This window comes from Nyctereutes procyonoides, unplaced genomic scaffold, assembly GCF_905146905.1.
Source record: "Nyctereutes procyonoides isolate TBG_1078 unplaced genomic scaffold, NYPRO_anot_genome, whole genome shotgun sequence".
In the NCBI taxonomy this organism is placed as follows: domain Eukaryota; kingdom Metazoa; phylum Chordata; class Mammalia; order Carnivora; family Canidae; genus Nyctereutes; species Nyctereutes procyonoides.
Window position 1 is genome coordinate 14,407,676 of NW_026575025.1, and position 26,499 is coordinate 14,434,174.

A 26,499-nucleotide genomic window follows, 5' to 3' on the forward strand; every position below is an offset into this window, starting at 1 on the left:
CTGTCATCCTGTCAGAATGCTTTTAAGAATCGTATCAAACAAACTTTTTAAAGTAGTCTACACCCAACATGGGTCTCAAACTCACGACCCTGAGATCAAGAGTTGCTAGCTCTACCGACTGAGCCAGTTAGGCACCCCTCAAACAAATTTTTTAATCTCTTAGATGCAGTTAGCTTCTCAGTGGATTTTTTTTTTTAAAGCTACTTCATATGTTCTTTGAGGCCAAGGAATATAGACCATACATACATCTTGTACGTACTCACATATATAAGTGCGTATATTGTATTTCTTATGGTGATTAGTATGGTATGCCAGATTGATTTTTCTAATTTTTAAGTATGTCTTGGTTGGTTGAATTGTTAGAAACAATAGGTCTGAGTCTCCGTCTACCCAGTCATAGCCTTAGTTGGTGGCTGTCAACTTACGGGTGGGTCGGGATGGTTAAGGCCACCGTGATGGGATGGTCAGATGCTGGCTGGTAGTGGTCTGTCCTTTTCAGGACTCCTTTCCAGTTTAGGTTTCCCCTGTCCTAAGGACTCACCCTCCACCTTTCCTCTCCTAGGACCCTCAAGGGCGGCATGTGAAAACTTACGAGGTGTCTCTCCGAGAGAAGGAGTTCAATAAGGGCCCTTGGAAACAGGAAAATGTAGAAGCTGAAGCTTCCATGGTGATTGCAGGTTGGTTGGGGTTTTGGAAATGTGCCCCCACACAAGGTCTGGGCCTGTTCCTCACCCTTGTTCCTGCCTCACCTTCACTGCTTCATTTCAGTGCTCAAGTGCTATTATTATTATGCACATGCATTATTCAGCAGTCCTGAGGTCTCCTTTTTCTAAATGTACTTTCGTTTGCTTTTCCCATTTTTGTCTTTGGGATTGTCTGTTTTTTACTTCTTCCAAAAAGTACAGTTTTCCTTTATCTGGGGTGGAGGGATTAGCTACAAAACCCTGAGTTTGATTTGCAGAGTGGCTTGCAGAAATTGTTCTCATTATGTTTTTGTTGGGCATAACATTTAAAAACTGCAGGGGCCTTGTAGAACTCATCTAATCTTGACTGTTTCACAGTTGAGGAAGCCTGGCCTGTGGGGCTTGCCCATGCCTGTGCCTCATTGACAAAGCCTTGGCCCGACTCCAGGCCTCTTTGCTTCTTATCCTGTATCCCCGTCACAACATTATGTTATGTGGCTCACCTAGGGGAGAAATTTTAAAACTCTCAAGTGAAAATTGGTTTTTCTACATGGTGGCCCTCATAATGGGGGAAATTAAGCTAAGGAACAAGGAGAAAAATAAAAGCTTCGAGCTGGAAAGGATCAAAGTTTCGGAGAGAAAAGGGGAGGAATGCAGGTGGAAGAGCACAGAGAAGACTCTTCATCCCTAGGAACTCAGAAGCACCAATAGAGTGACAATTAAAATACTACTAAGGTTAGATAATGCCAGCCTAAAATTTCTCAGCCAGCAATCTCAGTTAAAGCTATCATGTTCCCTGGACTTTGCTGTATTTTTAAAAAATTATAATTGTCTGAAGGTTTGCCTCAGAGATGGCTGGCTGGATTAGTGCCCTTGTTGCTGTAGGGCTTGGCAGGTCCAAAGTGCTGAGCATTCTAATGCTGCCCTTCCTCCTGCAGTCCCAGAGCCCTTCGGAGGGGCCATCATCATTGGACAGGAATCAATCACCTATCACAATGGTGACAAATACCTGGCAATTGCTCCTCCTATCATCAAGGTGAGCAGTGGTCTTTTACTTTTCCCTCCTCTGTTTTTCACCCTTGTTCTTACCCTGCTTCTCTCTTTCTCCTCATTCGTCAAAGGGACGTTTAAAGATGTCTGTCGTAGTGTTTGCTGTGTGAAAGATACTGTGGTGGTCATTGGGAATACAAAGAGATTGGCCTGGTTTTGCTTACTGATAGCTTGCTAGCTAACTATGAGAAAGAAGTAGTAATGAAAGTAGGTTTACCCTTTCCATTGACTGGGGCAACTTTAAGAAGGAGGGGAGAATTTTGCAAATTTTGTTCAATGTTTTCAGAGCTCAAGTCATGTGCAGATAATGTAGCAATAAGTTATATAGACATAAAAAATTAGTTATAAAAGTTTTAAACTTTAACGTTTCAAGTTTTAAGAATTAATAAAAAGATTAAGTTAAAGCCTAAGTAACAAAATCTATGGTAACATTAACAGTGGGAGGTAATCAGTAGTAGTGAGGATAAATAACAAAATCTGAATTAGTATCCATAGTCCAATAAGTACTTCAGGCTGCTTCCTACTTTCTATATATTTTCATTTTCCAGTGAAATGATGTAAATAAACATTTAAGGTATATTGAGTTCCTCAGAAAGTTGTCTTCAGAATAAATTGTCTTCACACAGGTAGTCTTAGCTAAGTGGATTCCTTGCTCGTGAAATGGATGGGTTTGGTAAAGGGAGTGGTTCACGAGGGTTTGCTCTTTGGTTGTGGTAGATATAATGTCTAATGACCATGTCTTCCCTCTTGGCAGCAAAGCACAATTGTGTGTCACAATCGTGTGGACCCCAATGGTTCCCGCTATCTGCTGGGAGACATGGAGGGAAGGCTATTCATGCTGCTTTTGGAGAAGGAGGAACAGATGGATGGCACTGTCACCCTCAAAGATCTCCGTGTGGAGCTCCTCGGAGAGGTAGGAATTGTCCCTGCTCTGCTACATTCTCCTAGGGGCCTAGTGAGCCCAGATGTGAGTCTGGGAATGCGACTCAATGTGAGCAGTGTGAGACTGGGAATTGTACTCCTTAGCACCCAGCAAACAAATGGTCAGTCCTGCTGTGGAAGTTGGATTTTGAATAAGTTAGATGTTAAAGAATTTCACAGACAGCTGAGCACTATCTCAAGTATAAAAAGGAAGAGAAATAAAAAGGATCCCATTCAGAATTAAAGATTAATCTAATGCTGATACTCAATTCCAGGAAGAAGTTCCCCCCAAAGTTTATGAATGATGCAGTGAATTTTAGAGGTATCTAATTATTTTGAGGAGACTGGAACCATTGGGATTAAAATGATGACTTGGAGCAGGTATCTACAAGATAAAGTATAGATTTTCCTGACAGTAAGGAGGTGGTAAATGGAGTCACAAACTTCAGAGATTTAGGAACATTTGTTTAGTATGAACTGAGGTTTTGAAATGGAGAATCGTTTTGGGACTCATGGCTGCAGTTGTTCATTTTCTTAGCAGATGTTCACGAGGTGGTAGGACATTTTGCTTTTGCGTCATGGGTATTGGTTCTAATGTCTCTCATTCCATTGGCTCTCTTCTAGACTTCTATTGCTGAATGCTTGACATACCTCGATAATGGTGTTGTGTTTGTTGGGTCTCGCCTCGGGGACTCCCAGCTTGTGAAGGTGAGAAGACACTTTTTTCTGGCTGCTTCTTTGCACCTCCACTGCTTCTTCCTTAAGTTTCTCCTATGTTTGGAGCCTCTCAGAATTTCTTCGGTTCATCCACATCTGTACTATGCAGGTTTCTCCTTGGCTGATTTCACATCCTCCCCTGACTAGCTCTTTGCCTTAAAAGTTCATTCAATAGATGTGCCAGGCAAGGTGCTGGGCATAGTGGATACAGTGATAAATGGGACCCAACTTCTAGCTTCAAGTAGATCATAGTCTAATGTTTCAGATCCCGTCTAGAAGACAAAAACTTTGGACCTTTCTTGCCAAAAAACGCATGAGAACACATTAATTTCCAACCTGCTGCTTTGAAATCTATCCATGGGGGACACCTGGGTGGCTCAGGGGTTGAGTGTCTGTCTTTGGCTCAGGTCGTGATCCTGGGGTCCTGGGATCGAGTCCCGCATCGGGTTCCCCGCAGGGAGCCTGCTTCTCCCTCTGCCTGTGTCTCTGCCTCTCTCTGTGTCCCTCATGAATAAATAAATTTTAAAATCTTAAAAAAATAATAATAATAATCCATGGGACTCACAGATGAGAAATTCCTGAATAATGAGTGGATCTCCTATAGGCCAACCATGTTCCTTAGTTAGCATTCCCCTTCTTGAAGCATCCAGTGGAGGACAAGAAGGGCAGATCTAAAAGGATTGAGAGTTTCTTTTGGATGAAAACCTCTTTAGGGTGGCTCTCTTAGGAGCATTCCAGCACTAACTGTTTTTTTCTTCTTAGCTCAATGTTGACAGCAATGAACAAGGCTCCTATGTGGTGGCCATGGAAACCTTTACCAATTTAGGACCCATTGTGGATATGTGTGTGGTGGACCTGGAGAGGCAGGGGCAGGGACAGGTAAGAAGATCATTCCCAGAAATGGATAGTTGATACACCCACTCAAACCATGTTCTCTAAGACTTGCCTGTCTGGAGTAGGGCATGCCCACTGAAGATAACTTTTAAGAGCATAACTCATTAATCCCAGTGATGCAAGGATAACTACCTTTTATTGAGTGCATCTTTTGGCCTGTGATACTGATATATACATCGTCTGTGATCACATGAGTACCCTAATTAGATAGGAATTCTTGACCATTTAAGAAGTGAGAGGGCTTGGGGCAGGAAAAAATCAAGTAACTTGTCCCCAAGGTCACATAACCTCCCAAGTGGCAGGTGTGTCTGACTCCAGATCCTGTGATCTTTCTAGTAGACTAGGTTTCAAGGATGGAAGCCTGCTTGTTAGGAGCAGTGGTAGTTGCTCTTTGCTTCTTGGACTAGAATGTCCTATCTGCTTGGTAAATTTGAGAGACTTGGAAATCAGCCTCTGTTGAGTCGGCTTCCTCAAACTTAGCTCTGCTGAAAGGGTCCTTGGGTTTAGGTATAGCTCGTTTATCTTCTAGGCATCAGTATGATGGCCCCAGGCTCTGAAGGTAGTTTTTTAGAAACCTTTTCTCTGCTTGCAGCTGGTTACTTGCTCTGGGGCTTTCAAGGAAGGTTCCTTGCGGATCATCCGGAATGGAATCGGAATCCATGAGCATGCCAGCATTGACTTACCAGGCATCAAAGGTAACCTTTTGGTAGACATAGGATGCAAATCTTATTTAAGTGACCTTGGCTTTTGGCCTCATTAGGTGTTGTAAAGGCACATGAGTGAGAGCTTAGAGGAAAGCAGGTCAGATGAAGAATTTAAAAAAAAGTCTTAATGAGACATAAATGGTAGAAGCTTAAACATATTTAAAAGTGCAAATGGATGCCTGGGTGGCTCAGAGGTTGAGCATCTGTCTTTGGCTCAGGTCATGATCGCAGGGTCCTGAGATCCAGTCCCACATTGGGCTCCCTGCAGGGAGCCTGCTTCTCCTTCTGCTTGTGTCTGTGCCTCTCTCTGTGTCTTTCATGAATAAATAAATAAAATCTCTAAAAAAGTTAAAAAGGTGCCAAGCAAGTAAAGTTGAAAATATATATTGTTGACCAAAATTGCGTAAGGAGTAGAGACATGGAAAGGAAACATTTGTAAGTTAAGTCTAATATTTTTATAAGGGAACTGATAGAATCCCTGAAAAAAGAGGAGACTGAGAATATCATAAAATATCATACAAAGGTGTAAGTATAAAGGTAGTAACTTCTTCTTCTTTTTTTTTTTTTTTTTTTTTAGGTAGTAACTTCTGGAACAAAAATACAAACCTAAATTCCAGGAGAGCTATACTAATCAAAAAGATCAAAGAAAGACTATATAGTGAAAGTTTTTTTTTTTTTTTTTAAGATTTTATTCATGAGAGATACAGAGAAAGAGACAAAGACATAGGCAGAGGGAGAAGCAGGCTTCATGCAGGAAGCCCGATGGCGACCTTGACCCCAGGACTCCGGGATCACACCCTGGGCTGAAGGCAGCGCTAAACTGCTGAGCTACCTGGGCTGCCGTAAAGATGATTTTTAAAAAAAATAAATTGTTCGATAAATGGTGTTCCGAGTTATCAACTGGGAAAGATAAGTTTGGATCCATACTGTACTTTATATACCTTGCTAGAATCCAAATGGATTAGACTTAATATAAAAAGAAAGTTATATGGAGATCCCTGGATGGCTCAGCGGTTTAGTGCCTGCCTTCGGCCCAGGGCGTGGTCCTGGAGTCCTGGGATCGAGTCCCGCATCGGGCTCCCTGCATGGAGCCTGCTGCAATATCCGCCTGTCTCTGCCTCTCTCTCTCTCTGTCTCTCATGAATAAATAAATAAAATCTTTAAAATAAAAAAAAAAGGAAGTTATATGAAAGTAAAGTTGTCAAATTCCTTTATAATTTTATTTATTTAAAAAAATATTTATTTGACAGAGAGAAAGAGCATGCCCGTGCGTAAGCAGGGGGAGCTGTAGCTCCCTGCTGAGCAAGAAGCCTGATGTGAGGCTCGATCCCAGGACCCCTGGATCATGACCTGAGCTGAAGGCAGATACTTAACCGACTGAGCCACCTAGATGCCCCCCCTTTATAATTTTAGAATGGGGAAGGCCTTTTAAACTATGACTCAAAGCACAGAAGCAAAGGAAAACATTAATTAATTCAACAACATAAGACTTCACGGCAAAAACAAAATGCTCAAAGCTAAGTCATAAGAAAATGCAATCCAGATAAAAATGCTTGTAGTCCATCTTATAGATAAAGGCCTCATTTCCCTAATGTTGAAACATTTCTATAAAGAAGATCACCAAAAATTTGTTTTTAATTTTTAAAGATTTTGTTTATTCATGAGAAATACAGAGAGAGAGAGAGAGGCAGAGACACAGGCAGAGGGAGAAGCAGGCTCCATGCAGGGAGCCCGATGTGGGACTTGATCCCTAGACTCCGAGATCACTCCCTGAGACAAAGGCAGCTGCTCAATCACTGAGCCCCCCAGGCATCCCATGATCACCAAAATTCTTGCCCCCAAATTGGCAAAGGACAGGCATAGACAGGTAACAGGCCTCACTTGTACTAAGGGAGATGCAAATAAAAATTGAATAGTGGGGATGCCTGGGTGCCTCAGTGGTTGAGTGTCTGCCTTTGGCTCAGGGCTTGATCCTGGGGTCCTCCCTCTGCCTGTCTCTGCTTCTCTCTTGTGTCTCTCATGAATAAATAAAATCTTTAAAAGTAAAAAACAAATGGTGATACCATTCTTTATATACTAGGTGACCAGAATCCAATCCAAAAGCTTGACAACACTGTGTGGGTGAGGCTGGGAGGAGATAAGCATACATTGGTAAACTCTGCCAAAACTGCACCTGCATTTAATTTAGTGATTTACGGACATTTCTAATTCTAAGCATCAATCCCATAGACCTTCATATAGACAGAGTGATGTAAATACAAGATCATTTGTTGTGGCGTTGTATGCAAAATACTGAAAAAGTGCCCATCCGTGGAGACTTAAAACTGGTACATCTGTACAATTAGATGCTGTGTCACTGTCAAAAACAAGGTACCTTTGTGATAAGGGCTTTAGTATAAAATGGAAAGGCGTAGTGCAGAACAGTATATGATAGGTTTTATTTATATGTGTGTGTCCTTGTGTAACCTTTTATAAATTTTATTTTTAAATACTACATGGGGCTTGGACCCACACACATGCACACTCCACAAACTCAGCCAGCCAGCCGCCCCTATATTTGTATTTGTAAAACAATGATTACCAAATTCTTTAAAATTAAAAATTTTTTTTGAAGAATGAACAAGAGACTAATTTTTTCCTTTTTTTTTTTTTTAAATTTTTTTTTATGTATTATAGTCTCACAGAGAGAGAGAGAGAGAGAGAGAGAGAGAGAGAGAGAGGCAGAGACATAGGCAGAGGGAGAAACAGGCTCCATGCACCAGGAGCCCGACGTGGGATTCGATCCCGGGTCTCCAGGATCACGCCCTGGGCCAAAGGCAGGCGCCAAACCGCTGCGCCACCCAGGGTTCCCTTTTTTCCTTTTTTTATTTTATTTTATTTATTGTTTGTTGTTTGTTTATTTATTTATTTATTTATTTATTTATTTATTTATTTATTTATTTATTTATTTATTTATTTATTGAGAGAGATAGAGAATGGCTGGGACACAGGCAGAGGGAGAAGCAGGTTCCATGCAGGCAACCTGACGTGGGACTTGATCCCAGATCTCCAGGATCACACCCCAGGCTGCAGGCGGCGCTAAACCGCTGCGCCACTAAGGCTGCCCTGAACAAGAGACTATTGATGACTTATTTGGGGGATGGGTTTCAGGGAGTGAAACTTCTATGTACACATTTTAAAGATAAATTTTGTTTTTTACTCCTAGAAATGTATCATCCTATCCGGAATCAAAGGAAAAACTTTAAAATATTAAGCTCAAAACAGTTTTAAAAATAGCTTCTTCAGAATCTTAAAGCCAGGAAAGAAGAGAGTGGCTCTTTTCGCTTCAGTGTGGACTCCACAAAGTTCTTGCTCCTTCTTGAGGCCAGGCTGCCTTTCTTTAGATGTGGCGACCCGAGTGTTGGGCTCTGCTCTGCATCTTTATCCTTGATCTTTGTTTCAGGTCTGTGGCCACTGCGGTCTGACCCAAACCGGGAGACTGATGACACTTTGGTGCTCTCTTTTGTGGGCCAGACAAGGTAAGGGTGAGTCTGGCACCTACTCCAGATGCTCCTGTCAAGGTTGCAAGGTGGGAGAGCAAGTCTGGCTGACCCAGTCTTCCCTCCTCCTGCAGAGTCCTCATGTTAAACGGAGAGGAAGTAGAAGAAACCGAACTGATGGGTTTTGTGGATGATCAGCAGACTTTCTTCTGTGGCAACGTGGCTCATCAACAACTCATCCAGGTAGTAACTGAGAATGGGGCAAGCTCCATGGACTTGAATTTGATCTAGAGTGCAGTATAGAGCACTGCAGGATTTTATGAGTTCCTTTTTTTTTTTTTTTTTTAAGATTTTATTTATTTAGGAGAGACAGAGGCAGAGACACAGGCAGAGGGAAAAGCAGGCTTCCTGTGGGGAGCCCGACGTGGGACTTGATCCCAGGCCCTGGGATCACGCCCTGAGCCAAAGGCAGATGCTCAACCGCTGAGCCACCCAGGTGCCTCACAACAGTCCATTTTTATGCCTCTGAAAGTAACAAATCCTAGAAAAAAAATTAAAATACCCAATAACCCACCACTCAGAGAAGACAACAGCTCTTAACTTTGGAGTTATTCCTTTTAGCTTTTTTTTTTGTACAAATATACATATGTTGTATTTATTCACATTCTCTTACAGAATGGGATCATAATATTTTTTATGGTTTGGGGTATCATTTTAGCACTAACCATGATCTGTTTTCTGAGACACGTTTCTTACCTTGTAATAATATATACCTATTTAGGCCTAGTGCTCCCATCCATATTTGACTATTGACAGCATGTTCACATTAATTATTAGAACCAGAGCTCTTACTTTGTTTTGAATTTGCTTTAAATCTCTATATGCAGTATGGGGTCACATATCCTTTTGACACTTGTTAGCCATGAGAGCCTGATTTCTTAGCACCATGCCCACCTCCGGTTGATTTTAGTTTGGAATGACCCCTGGCATTCTTCACTTCTGCATACCCTTCTCAACTCTTGACTTTTCTTAACTGTGGCCAAAGTCCATGTTTGCCAGTGTCAGGTATGGCACTTTCTTTCCGTCTTTTTATCCACTTCGGTCTTCCTTTTAGCAGTGGTAGATTTGATAAAAGCCAGAGGGAAGGTTATTTTGGTTTGTGGACCAAGTGTGGGAGGTGCCCAGATACTGATTCATTGCTTTGCGAGTTTTTCTAATTAAAGCCTGAAGACTGGTTCCAGTTCATGTATCTATTATTAATAGGAGGTCAGCTTTGATAGGTTAAGATGAATTGATACATATGTTACAGTGTCAACAATCTGCTTTTTGTTTTATGTCAGTGATGAAATAGATTTTTTAAAGTATATTTCAAGATATTTTCATAGCCTTTTCTAAAGAATTTTATTTTTTAAGGTTTTATTTTTAAATAATCACCTCACCCAATATGGGGCTTGAACTCATGACCTTGAGCTCAATAGTTACACACTCATGCCACTGACTAAGCCAGCCAGACACCTGCAAGGTTTAAATAATTTTAATGGTTCATGCACAGTAAAGAACTTGGCTGTTTTAGAGGACTGAATTTTGGGTTGAGAAAAACTGCTAGACTGGTAGTCATAGGGTCTTCCTCCATTGCTACCTCTCCCAAGACTTAATCAGAATAAAACAAGTTGCCTTTTTTCTGGTTGCAGGTAGGTAAGTTGGAAGCAGCCTTCAGCTTGTCTGATTTGGGGCTTCAACTAAAAATGGCATCTATCAGAACTAATCGTTGCAGGAGTTTAGGGAAAAAATACATATGGCAGAGAGGACTTCTGTAGTCTATTTTTAGGGCTCCGCTAGGGCACTGTTTACCACCTTCCCACTAGTGTATGGATCCCAGCAGATGCTTGGGAGACCTTGCTCTTCTTTTTCTAGATCACTTCAGCATCTGTGAGATTGGTCTCTCAGGAACCCAAAGCTTTGGTCAGTGAGTGGAAGGAGCCTCAGGGCAAGAACATCAGTGTGGCCTCCTGCAACAGCAGCCAGGTGGTAGTAGCTGTGGGAAGGGCCCTCTACTACTTGCAGATCCATCCTCAGGAGCTCCGACAGATCAGGTGTGTGTTTATCTGTCTGCTCTTTTTTTCCTCTCCTATTCTCTGGGGCTTCTTTCATCCTTAGGGTCCTTCCTCTGCCATATTCATCTTTGTTCAGCCACACAGAGATGGAACATGAAGTGGCCTGCTTGGACATCACGCCACTGGGAGACAGCAATGGGCTGTCCCCTCTTTGTGCCATTGGCCTGTGGACTGACATCTCTGCACGTATCTTGAAGCTGCCGTCTTTTGAGCTGCTGCACAAAGAGATGCTGGGTGGAGGTAGGTGTTTTGTAAGGATCTTTTGAAGGTTGGAATGAGAAAATGGAGCAAGTCTTAATGTGCCCCTTTCCCACAGAGATCATTCCTCGTTCCATCCTGATGACCACTTTTGAGAGTAGCCACTATCTCCTTTGTGCCTTGGGAGATGGGGCACTTTTCTACTTCGGGCTCAACATTGAGACAGGTAAGAATAACACTTTGAATGGAGGGCTTTTGGAGAAGTAAGGAGTGTAGAGCTGCCGTAGCCTCTGGGTACTGCTTTGAACCTTCACAACCCAGCTGTTTGTCTTGTTTCCTTTCCTTCCTTCTTTCTCCTGATGCCATTCTTTCTATAGGCCTGTTGAGCGACCGTAAGAAGGTGACTCTGGGCACACAGCCCACGGTATTGAGGACTTTCCGTTCTCTTTCTACCACCAACGTCTTTGCTTGCTCTGACCGCCCCACTGTCATCTACAGCAGCAACCACAAGTTGGTCTTTTCCAATGTCAACCTCAAGGAGGTCAACTACATGTGTCCCCTCAACTCGGATGGGTATCCTGACAGGTGAGCCTCTTTTTCTTTCTTTAGCAGGAGCCATTGATTGAGGACATCATGGTGTTTTCCTCAAACCCTCCTCTCTAGCCTTTTCCCAAAGTCAAATCAGTGTAAGTAGCTGAGATGGGAAATGTAAAGCAGAGGTTCTCACATCTGGGCTACCCATTAGAAATCCCTGGGACACTTTTTAAAAGGTATATATTTTTTTGAATCCTTTTCAGATTCTGATTCAGTAGATCTGGGGTTTGGACCATAGAATCTGTATTTTCAGGAAAACCTCCCAGGTTATTCAAAGGGTTGTCAAGTTTCAGAATCCCTGATTTAGAGATCATTCTGTATTCCCCTAAAGCAAGACTTGGTCAAAGTATGGTCCCTCACCTGCAGCCACCGCACTAGTTGGGAACTCATTAGAAATGTAAACTCAGGGAGATGCCTGGGTGGCTCTGTGGTTGAGCCTCTCCTTTGTCTCACGGCTTGATCCCATAGGGAGCCTACTTCTCCCTCTGTCTTTGTCTGTGTGTCTCTCGTGAATAAATAAATAAGGTCCTTAAAAAAAAAGAGAAATGTTAAACTCAGACCTTGGAGGGGTAGGGGCTGGCTGTCTGCTTTAACAAGCCCTCCTGCTGATTCTAATGCAAATGGTAATTTGAGAATCACTGTTCTAGATTCAAATCCTACACAAGAGCATTAAATGGAGAGCAGTTAAAAACCTCAGCCGGACCTGTTAATAAATAAGATGGGGGTGGCAGTGGGACCAGGCACTGGAATATGTCATGTCTCCCCAGGTGATTTTTAGCATGAGTCCAGGTGGAGAACCATTGCCCGCAGGAAGCTAGTGTAATTATGTCTTGTTTTTCTTCCCCTTGTGGAGTTACCTTGTAGTGTCCTTTCTTTTCTTGGGTCTACTCAGTCTAAACCTAGACCCTTCTTTCCAGCCTGGCACTGGCCAACAACAGCACTCTCACCATTGGCACCATCGACGAGATCCAGAAACTGCACATCCGCACAGTTCCCCTCTATGAGTCTCCCAGGTGAGGGCCAGGGTCGGGGGGCCAGGGCAGGAGGGCCGCAGAACACAGTGATCTGGTTGTTGGTGTGGGGTGCTTCCCCTCTCAGACCTGTTCTCAGAGGCACTGTCTGCACTTGCCCTCCAGGAAGATCTGCTATCAGGAAGTGTCCCAGTGCTTTGGGGTCCTCTCCAGCCGGATCGAAGTCCAAGACACAAGTGGCGGCACAACGGCCCTGAGGCCCAGTGCTAGCACCCAGGTGAGGGCACAGACAGAGAAAGATAGCATTAGAGCAGGGATGACAAACTTTTCTGGAAAGGATCATGTAATATATATAGCATTGTCAACCATAGGGAGCAACTACTCCAGTGTGCCATGAAAGAAACAGCCACAGACAGCAGGTAGGGTAGTTGGGTTCCAGTGTGAACACAGGTAGTGAGCTGGATTTGGCCCCCTCGGAGCGTTGGGGAAAGAACTGGGGATAAGTGTGGTGGTCAGTGATTCTGCTACTCTGTAGCCTTCCTTGCAGGATGAATAATTCTCTTTCATCATCAATTTGGATACTTTGTGGGATGTGCATAATTGGGGACAGCATAGCATAATAGGTAAGAAGTGAGATTTGGAGTCTGACAGAACTGGCTTCAAGGTTTATCGCTGCCTATTTGACCTTGGGTAAATCTAAACTTCAAAATTCTCATTTGTGAAATACAGAGGATAGTAGGACAATTTACAGCCCCATGTAATAGACTTATTGGAGATATTAGCTGATTGTCTTACATTACATATTCTATGCTTTTCTTGCTCCCAAACATCTGTGGTGAGACTTCTTTCCTTAATCCAGGTTATATGATTCTTACACCTTTCTATTTCATGTGCACCCTGCTCTTTCCGTTGAGAGATATGGAGTCTCTCCCCTTATTAGGTTACCTTAGTTCCTCATTAGCTTGGTTTGATTGAGTTGGCATCACTGTTTTAATGGTAATTAGTAGCCATTAGATTGTTCTGTTTTGGACTGCTGTGTCAATTTTATACGGAATTTGGCTCCATATCCTCCATCCCTGAACCTTCTCCTCCAGAGCTCTCTGTTCTTCAGGTTCCACTTGAGCTGCCAACCTTCAGTTTTCCTCATTCAGACTCGGCTTCTGTTCCCTGATCCTGGCTGACTCCATCACCTGGATGCTTCCAGTGCCTGGTCTGCTTTTGAAAGCGACTGTGTGTTCTCTGTTCTCAGGCCTTGTCCAGCAGCGTCAGCTCCAGCAAGCTATTTTCCAGCAGCACAGCACCACATGAGACCTCCTTTGGAGAAGAGGTGGAGGTGCACAATCTCCTCATCATTGACCAGCATACCTTTGAAGGTACAGATGAGCTTTTTCTCTCATTTTGTGCCTATGACCTCCCTGAACCAGTCTATTCTGGGCTCTGATCGATTCCACAGTGTGATAGACCTTGTGGTAGACCATTCTAGGAGGAGAAGAAAGGAGGGGTGGGGCCTCTGGATTGGCCAGGAATCCAGGGTGCTGGGCCGCCTCCTGTCAGCACAGGCTGGTGAGGGATGGACAGGCCGAGGAGACAGGAAGAACAGGAGCTGGACACTGTGCGTGAACCCAAGCTGGGGCCCCCCCTGGAGTACAGGGTCACATGTGTGGGGATCAGTAGCAGCTAATCATGTTCTCCGGCTCTCCTTCCAGTGCTTCATGCCCACCAGTTTCTGCAGAATGAGTATGCTCTAAGCCTGGTCTCCTGCAAGCTGGGCAAAGACCCCAACACGTACTTCATTGTGGGCACAGCCATGGTGTATCCCGAAGAGGCAGAGCCCAAGCAAGGTCGAATTGTGGTCTTTCAGTATTCTGACGGTGAGTGGGCACAGTCCCCAGCTATTGAGATATTTGAAATTCTGGGAAAGTAACCATTTTGGTTTCAGAGCTTGCTTAGTTAAGCAGCAGAAGAGCTTGGGTTAGTTGCTACGACCTGAGCATTTTTGTTCCTTCCACTCAGGCTGCTGATGGTTGGAATAAATTTTGGGGGAGGGGAGTGAGCAGACACACAAGTAAAATTTGGCTTGTGCTTCTTCTTTTTCTACTCTTTGAAAGGCAGATGAGGGGAGATGTAAACTATAAGTAAGAAAGTCTAGTTGCCAAGATAAGAGGAGTCCTAGATTTGCTTTCCCCTTGGTTGCTTAGTATTAGTGCGTGTTCATTTATCCATCTCTTCTCATCTCCCCCACGTAAGATGGTTCTAAAGACTCACTATCAAGCCAAAAACCTCAGCTCAGATGGCCAAGATGAGAGTTGGTCTCCATCTTGGACTTTGGATCAGCAGTTTTGGGGGGCAGGCAGATCTTAGGCACAGTCTGCAGTCCCTGCACATCATGTTGGGGCTCACAGTTGTGGTGGTGGCTAACCCCAGTGGACACTGACTCCATTTCCTGCATTCTGATGTGTGGTTTGGGAGCAGGAATTCGAGCCAGGGGGAATCAGGATTCTTTGGATGAGTTAAGAAAGGAGTCTCAGAGTCTGTCTTTCTCCCTTTAGGAAAGCTACAGACTGTGGCCGAGAAGGAAGTGAAAGGAGCTGTGTACTCTATGGTGGAATTTAATGGGAAGCTGTTAGCCAGCATCAACAGCACGGTGAGGCCCACACCACTTGGAATCACACCCTAGGTTGCACACCATCGTCTACAGAGCATGTCCCCTTTATGTTCCCTGAGGCTGGGTATGCGACAGATTTTAGGAATGACGGAGATTGGGAATGGGAGGTGGAACTGGGAGTCCAGGGAGGAACTCAGGTTGGCTCAGGTGTTAGCCTCCGTTATGGGAAGCCCCCTTGCATATCAGATCCTAAGTGCTGTGGATATTGAGGAAAGGGTGAGAACCACTCCCAAATGTGTGGTGACAGGGGACTATTTCATCCTTATGGAACAAGGTGAGCCAAACTGCGTTATCCTATGTATATCCCCAGAATACTGATCCTGTGGAATAGTCTGCTTCTCTTCTGCCGTGATTCCTCCTCCCTTGCAAAAAAGTTTTAAACAGTTTTGTAGTCAAATATATTTGGGAAATATTGTGTCCTGTGTCCCCTCTTGGAGCCCCCCAATGCATCATGGGTTGTTCAAGGTGCTGAGAAGTATGCGAGTGAAAAAGCATCAATTAAGTCAAGACTTTCGGTAGCTGTTTTTATTCACAACCTATTCGTTGAACACTTGTGGGCTGGGCATATTTCAGTGTTGAGATAGAGCAGTGGACAAAATGGACAAAGAGCTGCCCTTTGGGGCTTATGAGCAGATAGTACATATATGTTTTCAAGATGGTGAAAAATAAAAATGGGACAGGGACTGGAGGAGTGTCAAAAGGAGCATGGGGTGGGAGGAGGAGATGGTTGTTTGATCACAGGGTCAGGGCTTCTGCTGATACAGTGACCTTCAGGCAGGTTCCTGACGTAAGTGAGGGATAAGCCATGCCTGTGTCTGGGAGAAGCCAAGTGCAAGGAGTCGGAGGTGGGAGTGAGCCAGAGGATGCAGAGAGGTCAATCAGGAGCAGCCAGGGGATCGAATGCACAGGCTGTTTAAGGACTTTTCAGTTTTACTCTGAGAATGTTGGAAATTTCTGGAGGATTTGAGCAAATATTTGGATGTGATTAGACTTTGGTCTTGGAAAGATCACTTTACACCTTTGAAAAGGCTGGAGGGGCCCAAGGACAGGAGTGGTGACATCTGTGAGGCTGTAGTGGTAATGGAGACAACAGCCTCTTGTTGCGGGGAGGAGGTTGCTGATTGCTGATGGAAGAGGTGAACACGGAGAGGCTATGATGCTGCATGGAAGATGACCTATGTGTTGGGGGGAATAAAGGGCCAAGACTTTTGGCCTGAGCAACAGGAAGGGTGGGTGGCATGGCCATTTATTGACAGGGTGAGACTGAATAGAGTGGGTTTGGAAGGTAAAGAGAAATGTTTCTTTACTCAACACTATGACACCATATGTGTAGGGTTTTTATCCCCACACCAACCAGTTTTCTGACTCAAGACAGCAACTGTGCTGTCGTGATTCAGTTCTGACCCTGGCTACCCGGAGCTGCTGTCAGATGTCACAGCTTATGTGCTCAGTCCCACGAGACTGTCCTCATTTCAGACATTATCCCCAGCACTGGGGCTCCAGGGTACCCAAATTTCTGTCCAACATGGCTACAAAGTTGGGTTCCCACAGCCTCCTCTCAAGTTTGATACTTGATGAAACAGCTCACAGAACTCAAGGAAATGTTTACTTATATTTACTGGCTTATCATAAAGGATACAAAGAGCCAGATGAACATAAGAGCATGGTCCACAGGGGCCCTGAGTACAGGAGCTTCTTTCCTTGTGGAGTTGATGTATGCCATCCTCCCAGCGTGTGGGTGTGTTCACCAACTCGAAAGCTCTCTGAACCTGTACTTGATGGATTTTTATGGAGGTTCCATCACCAAGGCATAATCGATCAATTGGTCGATCTGTGAGAGAGAGAGAGAGAGAATGCACAGAAGAAGAGGGAGAAGCAAACTCTCCACTGAGCAGAGCCTGAGGCAGGACTCGATCCTCAGACCCCTGATACCATGACCTAAGGCAAAGGCAGATGCCCAACCCATTGAGCCACCCAGGTGCCCCAGCATGATCAACTACTAACTGAAGCTCTAGCCTCTCCCTTCCCCAGAGGATTGGGGAGGAGGGCATACAGGTCTAGGCTTCTCGTCATGGTGACTAGCCCATGTCCTGAACTATCCAGGAACCACCAAGATCCACCTCATCAGAATAAAGGACTCCTAGCACCCAAGAAATTCTGGAGGATTTAGGAGCTCAATGTAAAATACTGTTCACACCTAGGAAGTTACAAGGGTTTTAGGAGCTCTGGGTCAAGAACTGGGGGCAGAGACCAAATTTGTGTGTGTGTGTGTGTGTGTGTGTGTGTGTGTGTGTGTGAGAGAGAGAGAGAGAGAGAGAGAGAGTGAGAGTGTGACTCGATCCCAGGATCACCACCTGAGCCACCCAGACATCCTCAAATATATTTTTCTTACTGTGTGTCAGTAGGGAAATCAGAGGCCTGATTTTGGACATGTGTCAGTAGTTTCAGTAGTCAGGGTTAGTGAAGATGTCAGGGTGGTTACTGGAGGAGAGGTCTGGAATCCAGGCAAGGGCTGGGCTGAGGATGGCTGGGTAGTGGTTATGACATGGCATTTAAAGCCACCAGTCTGGATGGGGGTGCCGTAAGCTCACCCACGCACTGAGAGTGGGTAGAGGAAAGATGGGAAGGCTGATGGGAAGAGGGGAGTCCTGGTGGAGTGATGAGGAAGATCACACCAAACAGAATGGTGACGAGTGAAGTAGGAAAAGGACCAAGAGAGAAAGCTGGAAGCTATGGAAAGAAAGCATTATCAGGTAGGAGGGAATTGGTAGATGGCAAGTGCTGCCAGAAGGTAATCTAAGGATTGGAGTTGGCCGCTGGTTTTAGCAACAGGGAAGGTGATACTGCCCTGGACCAGTGCTCCTTTACTTGAGCGGTAGAATGGGAGGGTGATAGAAGAGGGCTTGACCAGGACTGGGAGGAGAGGGCTGCTAGCATTAGAAAACTAGAAAATGCTCTTGGCAAGTTTTGCAGTGAAGAAGAGTCTTGGTGATTGCAGGGGGGGGGGGGTGAGGGGGAAGGCGGGGGACAGGACAAGGGCGTTGTTAGTTTTTTGAGTGTGGAAATATGACTATGTTTCTGTGCTGATGAAAATGGTCTATAAGAGAGGAGGGGCTGGAGCCGTGTTTTTGAATAGACCTATGAGAGGGGGGACCCACTACGCCGTGTGGGCCGCAGATGGTGAAAGCACCGGAGGTCCTCTATTGGTTGTGTCCGTCCTCTGGGAAGAAGCTGAGAGGAAGGGTAGAAGTGGAGGTAGTAGAGGTTTGAGGAGGTATGGCTTCTTGTTTCAGGACCTGGAGTGTAACAGACCAGGAAAGTATCCAGTTACTGGGAAGTCTGAGGAACTCACTGTCATGAGTGGTCTCGAAGTTCAAGTGAGACCAGTCATTGGGCTCCCATTGTTTTTCCTTACTTTTGTTGAAGACTAGACTTATGCCAGAGTTGGGTTATGTTTGGTGAGCAGGATCAAGGGAGAGTGGGCAATGGGGTCGAGAATCTTCAAAGTTTATGCTGAGGGACTCGAGGCATCTGAGAAACAGTGAAACTGAGGACACAAGATTCTGGAGTTGTTTTTAGTGACAGGCTCTGAGGGGTGACCACTAGTTGGACAAGATAATGTGGGGAGAAGGGGGTCAGGAACGGAAAGAGGTCAGTATTGGGTCTTCTCTGAATGTAGAAGTCACCCAAGAATTACAAGAGGTTGTGTTGGAGAGAATGTTGGGTGGGGGTGTGCATAGCTGCTCCAGACTTGGTGGTGCTGGCAGAGTCTGGTAGAGTGAGCTTCGGGACTGGTATTTTAGGGAGGAAGCAAGATGGAAGTGAGAAAGGGCTAGCAGGAAGTGCAGGGAGGACATCTGTCCCCCAGTCCCAGCCGTAGTGGGAGGCTGAGAGAGATGGCTTGGAGTCCTTGTGAAAAAGCCACCCTTGAGTTAGAGAAAGGGGATGGCCAGAGGAGAGGCTACCCAGTGACTGTGCACCAGGGGGGTCAGAGCTCATGGGCAGGAGTTGGAGGGGTCGGGTACGAGGTAGGGTAGCAGGTGTTTAGGCCATTGCTGTCTAAAGGAAATACCATAGGAGCCACAGGTGTGATTTTGGACTTTCTCATTGCCATGTGAATGAAAGTAAAAAGCAGATGAAGTTAAATGAGGAATGTATTTTATGGAATACATAAATACATTCTTTAGGAATGTATTTTATGTAGCCCAATATATCTAAACTATTATTTCAACATGTGATTTATATAAAAATTATTAGAAGATATTTTGTGAATGTATTTCATACAAAGACTTTAAAATCTGATTTATATTTTACACTCAAAAGTATGCTCAATCTGGGCTAGGCCCATTTCAAGTGTGTTTTTTGTTTTCTTGGGTTTTTTTTTAAAGATTTATTATTTGAGAGAGAAAGAGAGAGCATGTGTGCACACACATGAGCAGGAGGGGGCAGAGGGAGAGAGAATCCCAAGCAGACTCTGCCAAGCACAGAGCCCAACATGGGGATCATCAGTCCCATGATCCTGAGATCACGACCTGAACCAAAATCGAGAATTAGATGCTCAATTGACTGCCAGCTAGGCACCCCCTTTTATTTATTTATTTTACATATATATACACCCTCCATCTGCAGCACCATTTATCAAAGGGCACCATGGGATGTGATATGGTTTGCTGTGGTATTTGCATGAACATTTTTTATTTTAGTATTATATATTTACGAAATACGAAAATAGAGCGAGCACATCAAAACAATAATACAAAGTTTTCCTTTACATAAAAATATGAGTCAGTGTAAAGAAAAATGCTAAGTAATAAACAGCGATGCTAAGGACACAACAACAAAAGATGGTCTTCTCATGACTGAAGGGTGATAACTGACCAGAAATATTTCTGGAAAAGGAAGATCCATCTCCAGTTTCCTGATCACAAAGGAACAAGATGGCCTCCCAACAAACCGTTTTTTCTGAACCCTTTTGAAAACATACATTTCCAGAACATTCTGATGTGAACGCAACAAGAAGGGAAAATGGAATGGAAAGTCCAACAGATACATTGTCAAATAACTAAAGGACTCTTCAAGCATTAAAGTCTGTGACTGCCCAAGGGCATTCAAATTTTGAATATATATTTATTTATTCATGAGAGACACAGAGAAGGAGAGGCAGAGACACAGGCAGAGGAAGAAGCAGGCTCCATGCAGGGAGACCAATGTGGGACTCGATCCCGGTATTCCAGGATCATGCCCTGGGCCGAAGGCAGGCGCTAAACCGCTGAGCCACCCAGGCGTCCCAAGATTCATTTATTTGAGAGAGAGTATGTGCTGGGGGAAGGGGAGGAGGAGGGGGAGAGAGGAGACAGAGAGAGCGAATCTCTAGCTGACTTCCTGCTGAATGCAGAGCCTGATGCAGGGCTCCATCCCACTACCTGAGATCATGACCTGAGTGGAAATCAAGAGTCAGATGCTTAACTGACTGATCCACCCAGGCACCCCACATTTCTGGTGTTTTGTAGCCACATGTGGTTAATGGCTCCCATATTAGACAGCAGTCATGTAGAGCCTGTTGGGTTAAGAATGGGCATCTTGGGTTTTGAGGATGTCTTACCTTGGCCTTGACTGTCTTCACAGCAGATTGGGAGACTGGGAGTGTGGAGTGGAAGGGTAGGGGGTGTAGCCAGTAGCACATGGAACATTTGGCCCCATTTTCATTCCTCTGTTAGTCTGGGCTTAACAAATATGGGGGGCTCTAGGCACCCCTGACCCTGCCAGTGGGGGTGTGGTGGTCAATGTAATTGTCATGCATAAATCTTGGAGGTCAGGTTCTTTACACAACCCCGAAAAATCATGGCTTAATATATTCTGCCCATGAGTTCTTATGTGTGCAGAAGCCAGGGATGGGACCACCGGGATCCTGAAGGGTCTACCAGTGGAGGCTTCTCCAGGGAGTTGAGTCTCTCTTTTTCTGACTGGGTTGTGCCAAATATCTGTTCATCTGTATGCTAGTTGTAAAGCATCTGCGTTTGTTTGGAAGTATGGTTGTAACTGAAGAAACATTGCAGTGGAGAAGACAGAAAGAGGACGAAAGCCCTTGGGCAGCCACAGACTAATGCTTGAAGAGTCCTTTAGTTATTTGACAATGTATCTGTTGGACTTTCCATTCTATTTTCCCTTCTTGTTGCGTTCACATCAGAATGTTCTGGAAATGTATGTTTTCAAAAGGGTTCAGAAAAAACGGTTTGTTGGGAGGCCATCTTGTTCCTTTGTGATCAGGAAACTGGAGATGGATCTTCCTTTTCCAGAAATATTTCTGGTCAGTTATCACCCTTCAGTCATGAGAAGACCATCTTTTGTTGTTGTGTCCTTAGCATCGCTGTTTATTACTTAGCATTTTTCTTTACACTGACTCATATTTTTATGTAAAGGAAAACTTTGTATTATTGTTTTGATGTGCTCGCTCTATTTTCGTATTTCGTAAATATATAATACTAAAATAAAAAATGTTCATGCAAATACCACAGCAAACCATATCACATCCCATGGTGGTGCCCTTTGATAAATGGTGCTGCAGATGGAGGGTGGAGGAGGGGGACAGTGGTCAGTCCGAGAGTTTGGGCCCCTCAGGTTGAGAGAAACAAGATGTCCCTCCCAGGTTCGGCTTTATGAGTGGACAACAGAAAAGGAGCTTCGCACTGAGTGCAATCATTACAACAATATCATGGCCCTCTACCTGAAGACCAAGGGCGACTTCATCCTGGTGGGTGACTTGATGCGATCAGTGCTGCTGCTTGCCTACAAGCCCATGGAGGGGAACTTTGAAGAGGTATTTGGGGGACGGGAGCAGACCTCTCATTTAGGATCTGGCCCCTGCAAGTGTTTCTCTGGTGATGGGGGTAATCAAGTCCAGTGGGGGCAGAAGGTTTTCCCTGGGGTGTACATTCTGCATTGATAGGTATTTTCAGAGACCTCCCTCCCCTCAACTTGAATTTGAGTAGGCTCCATTTCTGGTCAGTTACAACCAAATGGGATGTTTTGGCCAGAGATTGGGGGTAGAATCCCTTTAGAGTGGCAGTTGTAAAACACAGAGCTGCATCGTCTGCAGGGCAGACTCTCAGCCTTGGCCAAAAGATGGTCCCAGAACTGGCTTCCATGTAACTGCTGAATATATTTTCTTGTTATACCTTATCTATTTTAAGATTGCTCGAGACTTCAATCCCAACTGGATGAGTGCTGTTGAAATCTTGGATGATGACAATTTCCTGGGGGCTGAAAATGCCTTTAACTTGTTTGTGTGTCAGAAGGATAGGTGAGTGGCGGCTTTGGGAATAGTGTGGAGGAGGAGGCATCCCTGGGTCTGGTGATGCGTCCTCTTTCAGGTGATTGGGTGCTCTTTCAGGCATCGATGCTCCTCTTCACGAGGTAGAATTCTTTCACAAGGGAATCAAAGCCACAACAGGCAGCCTCTCAGACAGGCTCTGCCACTGTGAACTCACCAGAGAGGCTGAGCACACAGTGTCCACTGGTGGGGACAGGAGGTGCAGGGAATGAGTTTCTCCCACTGCCTTTCAGTGCTGCCACCACTGATGAGGAGCGGCAACACCTCCAGGAGGTCGGTCTCTTCCATCTGGGTGAATTTGTCAACGTCTTTTGCCATGGCTCTCTGGTCATGCAGAATCTGGGCGAGACTTCCACTCCTACACAGGGCTCGGTGCTCTTTGGCACAGTCAATGGCATGATTGGTAAGGCTAGCCCCTGCAGGGTGCACTCCCACACGGGCCCCTTTTCTAGGGCCTCACCATTCTGAGGGGTGAGGAAGAGCAGTTGGACACCACCTAGGAGTTCACTAGCAGAGGCTGCCACAAGGTCGTCCTTCCTCGTGCTGCTTTCCTGGGCTGCCCTTGGTAGAAGATGCTTGCTGTGGGCTCTGCATGTTCTGTAGCTCCCGGCTCCCTTTGCTTCTTCAGGGCTGGTGACCTCGCTGTCAGAGAGCTGGTACAACCTCCTGTTGGATATGCAGAATCGACTCAATAAAGTCATCAAGAGTGTGGGCAAGATTGAGCACTCCTTATATCCTTCCCAGAGGCATGTCCCAGCACAGGTAGACTGACGCATCATCCTAAGCTGCTTCTGGAAACTGCTATCCACTTAGGAAATGTATTTGGTTCTGTTTTTTTAATAGAGTTTTCTCATGGAAAAATTCAAAGACTAGTAGAAGAGAAAATAGTATAGTGAATCCCCATGTACTACCATCCAGTTTACCTGGTTCATCTTGGAAATACATATTTGTGTTCTTGAAATATATCTGCTTTTGGTCTTTCTGGCCTTACATGTCAAATAGGCAGTTTAGATGACTTCTTTAGGAGCATACTTCGGGAGATGTTGGGGACAGCAGTATCTGAGAATCCTCATGAGAGAGGGGGAAGACTGAAGTGGAAGAAGGGGAAGACTGAAGAAGCTGGAAACTTCCGGAAGCCCAGGGATCAGCCCCCTCGGGACACTCAGGATCCAAGTATTGCTGGACATTTTTTCGTTCCAGGAGATGGAAAAGGTCCTCTCCAAGCAGGAGGTGGGAGGGCTCCTGCTCTAGCCTGGGAGGGAGGTGATGGACTGATGGCATGCCTCTTGTCTCACTAAGCCTCAGTTTATTCATCTGTGAAGATCCAGGCTAGACTTAAGAGCATGGTTCTTCCCGATGTGCATGTCTGATTACCTGGAGCGCTTGTAGAAAATGTCCACATATGTCCAGGCTTTGTGCTAAGGAGGGTCTCATCTGTAGCTTTAAAAACATTAACAGTTGAGAAACCTTAGTTTGGATAATAATTTTACCTAATGTCTTTTAGTTCCAAAACTGTCCAAAAAGCAATGTGATTTTTGAAAATGTTTCCTGTTCTCATCTGATGATTGCTGTAGATTGTGGTCTTTGCAGAGGTGGGGGTGACCGAGAGTAAGGCTATTTGCAGATCTCACACATTCCTTAACTCCCCCGTCCACCTGGAGATCCTTTCATACTGAGCGAAAAACAGAACCAGCCACAGGCTTCATTGATGGAGACTTGATTGAGAGTTTCCTGGACATCAGCCGGCCCAAGATGCAGGAGGTTGTGGCAAACCTGCAGGTGAGTTGTGTGGCACTTGGCCCTGCACCTGTGACGCCTGTGACACAAGTCCATGGCAAGGCCGGGCGTGCTGGAGGGTCTCAGAACACTGGGGCCTCCTGCCTTGATCCTTAAATGCTGGTGGCCCTTTCTAAGTTGTTTCCTTCCCCTGTGGGAAGGTGGAGTCTGAGGGCAAAGGAATGTAGCCGAGGGTCATGGCACTGTACTAGGAACTTTACGCATGTGACCTCTGTGCTGGAGCAGCAAGGGCATGTTCAGGCATGTGCGGGATCTCTGGCAACTCACAGATGGGAGGCTCTTGGATCAGGTCAGGATCCTGCAGGGAAGAGAAATTTCCACAATGTGGAGTTTTGGGATATTGCTAACTGGAGATGGTGCCTCTGGGGAACATCCTGGGAGGGGGAGAAATGTATGCCAGATGGTAGCCTCTGAGCCAGCTTTGCTGTCAGTAAGTAGGTCTTGCTGACTTGAACCTTTCAGAAGAGGGGTATGGGTTTCTGAAGAGACCTTCCTCCTTGCCGTGGCATTGGAGCTAGGTGCCTCTTCCTGACTGTCCCCTTTCCCTGGGGAGGAAAGAGTAGCCTTGTGGCCCTCACAGCACTCCCCTTTCCCCCTTGCAGTACGATGATGGCAGCGGGATGAAGCGAGAGGCCACTGCAGACGACCTGATCAAAGTTGTGGAGGAACTGACACGGATCCATTAGCCCAGGGCTGGGATCCCCTATCCAGGCCCTTCCCGAAGGCTTTGCTCTCTGCCCTGCTCCCCTCCCCCACCATTGTCTTCTTGGCCATGGGAAACCTTTCCCTGAGCCAGCTGTCCCAGAAGCCACAGTACCTGTGTGGAAATGGGGATTTCTTTGAACTAAAACCAGTTCACTGGAGACCTGGGAATGGGGTGAAGGTGGAATATTTTCTCCCTGGATTTTTACCAGTCTCAGAGGATTCCAACCATCACTTTGGACCACCGAGTCTTGATTGGTGTTGCCAGTTGTCCTCCTTCCAGGGAGGGATTTTGCAGCTCTTGGGCTGAAAGGAAGCTGTGTGTGTGTGTGTGTGTGTGTGTGTGCGCGTGCGTGCGTGTGTGTGTGTGTGTGTGTGGTGTGTATCTCACACTCATGTTGTCCTCTGCTATCTTTTTATTTAGATTGGGGGTGCAGGGAGGCTGTGGGTAAGGGAAGAGGGGGCGGGACGGGTTCATTGTCTCTGAAGTGAGAGCTTCCTTTTGCTTTCTGTCTTGCCTGAGAACTTTGGGTCTGGAGGCCTGACCACCAGGCCATGAGCTGCCCGAGTCTGAAACCTGAAGATGGTGGGTGATACCCAAGCCGCCACAGCCTTTTTGTCTCTGGGGAACTGCCTTCTTCAGGGGGAAGGAGGTGGGGACGGTGAATTGGTTGTTAGTTTCTGAGTTTTACCAAATAAAGTAGAATCTAAGAAGAAAGATCCATTTGCTTCCACTTTCCTTCTTGCTGCCCAACTCCCCAGCATCCCAGTCACACAACGCCTAATTCAGGGCACCATTGTCTCCCTCCTTTAGGGCAGTGGCTGCAAGGCACTTTGCTGCCACAACAGCTCCTCTTGAGTAGTGAAATGACCTCTGTGTCACCTTTGCCACGTAATCATTTTTGGTGAGATCCCAGGGGTAATTTTTAAAATTCAGTGGTCTTTGGTTGCTGTTGACTCTAGCCACCATGTGATTCCCAGTTGCCTCTGTTAGTAACCTGGCGAGCCTTGGAGTTGCCTGGGCTGCTTTTCCTTATGTCATTTTAGGTGTGAATACAATGTCTGGCCAACTAGCTCCCAGGCGCTGCTCCTTGGCTGGGGCAAGTAGCTCTTCATGCATCTCTCAGCTTCCTGTTGCCACATGCCCTTTGGAGTCTGATTTTATTTCCTCTGGTTTAATCAAGTAAACCTTTGGCGCCTTTGGTTTGAAAATACAGGAGTAGGACACATTTGGGGTTCACCCTTCTCTACAGCAAACAGAGCCTGTCTTCTTTCAGCTCAGTGGGTCAGAGTGCCTGCACCCACATTTCCACCAGTGATCCAGTGGGAATAAAGGCTGCTCTGTCCCAACAGCGGAGAGTAGGGTTGATCCTAGGCATATTGGCAGGCTCCTTTAAAATCAGCCTTTGATACAGTGTCAGGAAAATTGTGGTTTCAAGTTCAAACTGTGCTTTTGAGAGATTCTAGCTTAAAGGAGAAAGGGCAAGGAAGCATCTCTGCTTTGGGGGTCTTCTGGAATAAGCTTCCTTCCTTAGAAGCGTTCCTTGTATTTATTTTATTTTTTATTCCTTGTGTTTCATTACTGTTCTTTCCCCCTTTTCTGGAATTTCTGAGGGTGGGAGCTAAGGGTCTTAAGGGGAAAAAATCATCAGCATCTCTCAAAAACCACAGTTTGAACTT

General features: G+C 45.4%; 1 protein-coding gene across 1 annotated transcript in view; it reads left to right on the plus strand.

Annotated features, from left to right (window-relative positions):
- DDB1 (damage specific DNA binding protein 1) overlaps positions 1-25,539 on the plus strand; it is a 31,497-nt gene extending 5,958 nt beyond the window's left edge. Inside the window, exons 5-27 of the mRNA XM_055312692.1 lie at positions 563-677; positions 1,622-1,719; positions 2,488-2,646; positions 3,279-3,362; positions 4,134-4,250; positions 4,858-4,960; positions 8,412-8,487; positions 8,583-8,691; positions 10,363-10,541; positions 10,639-10,802; positions 10,879-10,986; positions 11,138-11,345; positions 12,272-12,367; positions 12,491-12,602; positions 13,575-13,698; positions 14,032-14,196; positions 14,875-14,969; positions 21,637-21,807; positions 22,181-22,290; positions 22,554-22,723; positions 22,949-23,051; positions 23,976-24,099; positions 24,720-25,539. Of these exons, the coding sequence (XP_055168667.1) occupies positions 563-677; positions 1,622-1,719; positions 2,488-2,646; positions 3,279-3,362; positions 4,134-4,250; positions 4,858-4,960; positions 8,412-8,487; positions 8,583-8,691; positions 10,363-10,541; positions 10,639-10,802; positions 10,879-10,986; positions 11,138-11,345; positions 12,272-12,367; positions 12,491-12,602; positions 13,575-13,698; positions 14,032-14,196; positions 14,875-14,969; positions 21,637-21,807; positions 22,181-22,290; positions 22,554-22,723; positions 22,949-23,051; positions 23,976-24,099; positions 24,720-24,803 (2,874 nt within the window). The 3' untranslated portion in view covers positions 24,804-25,539. The remainder of the gene's footprint in view (positions 1-562; positions 678-1,621; positions 1,720-2,487; positions 2,647-3,278; positions 3,363-4,133; positions 4,251-4,857; positions 4,961-8,411; positions 8,488-8,582; positions 8,692-10,362; positions 10,542-10,638; positions 10,803-10,878; positions 10,987-11,137; positions 11,346-12,271; positions 12,368-12,490; positions 12,603-13,574; positions 13,699-14,031; positions 14,197-14,874; positions 14,970-21,636; positions 21,808-22,180; positions 22,291-22,553; positions 22,724-22,948; positions 23,052-23,975; positions 24,100-24,719) is intronic.
- Positions 25,540-26,499: the final 960 nt, after the last annotated feature.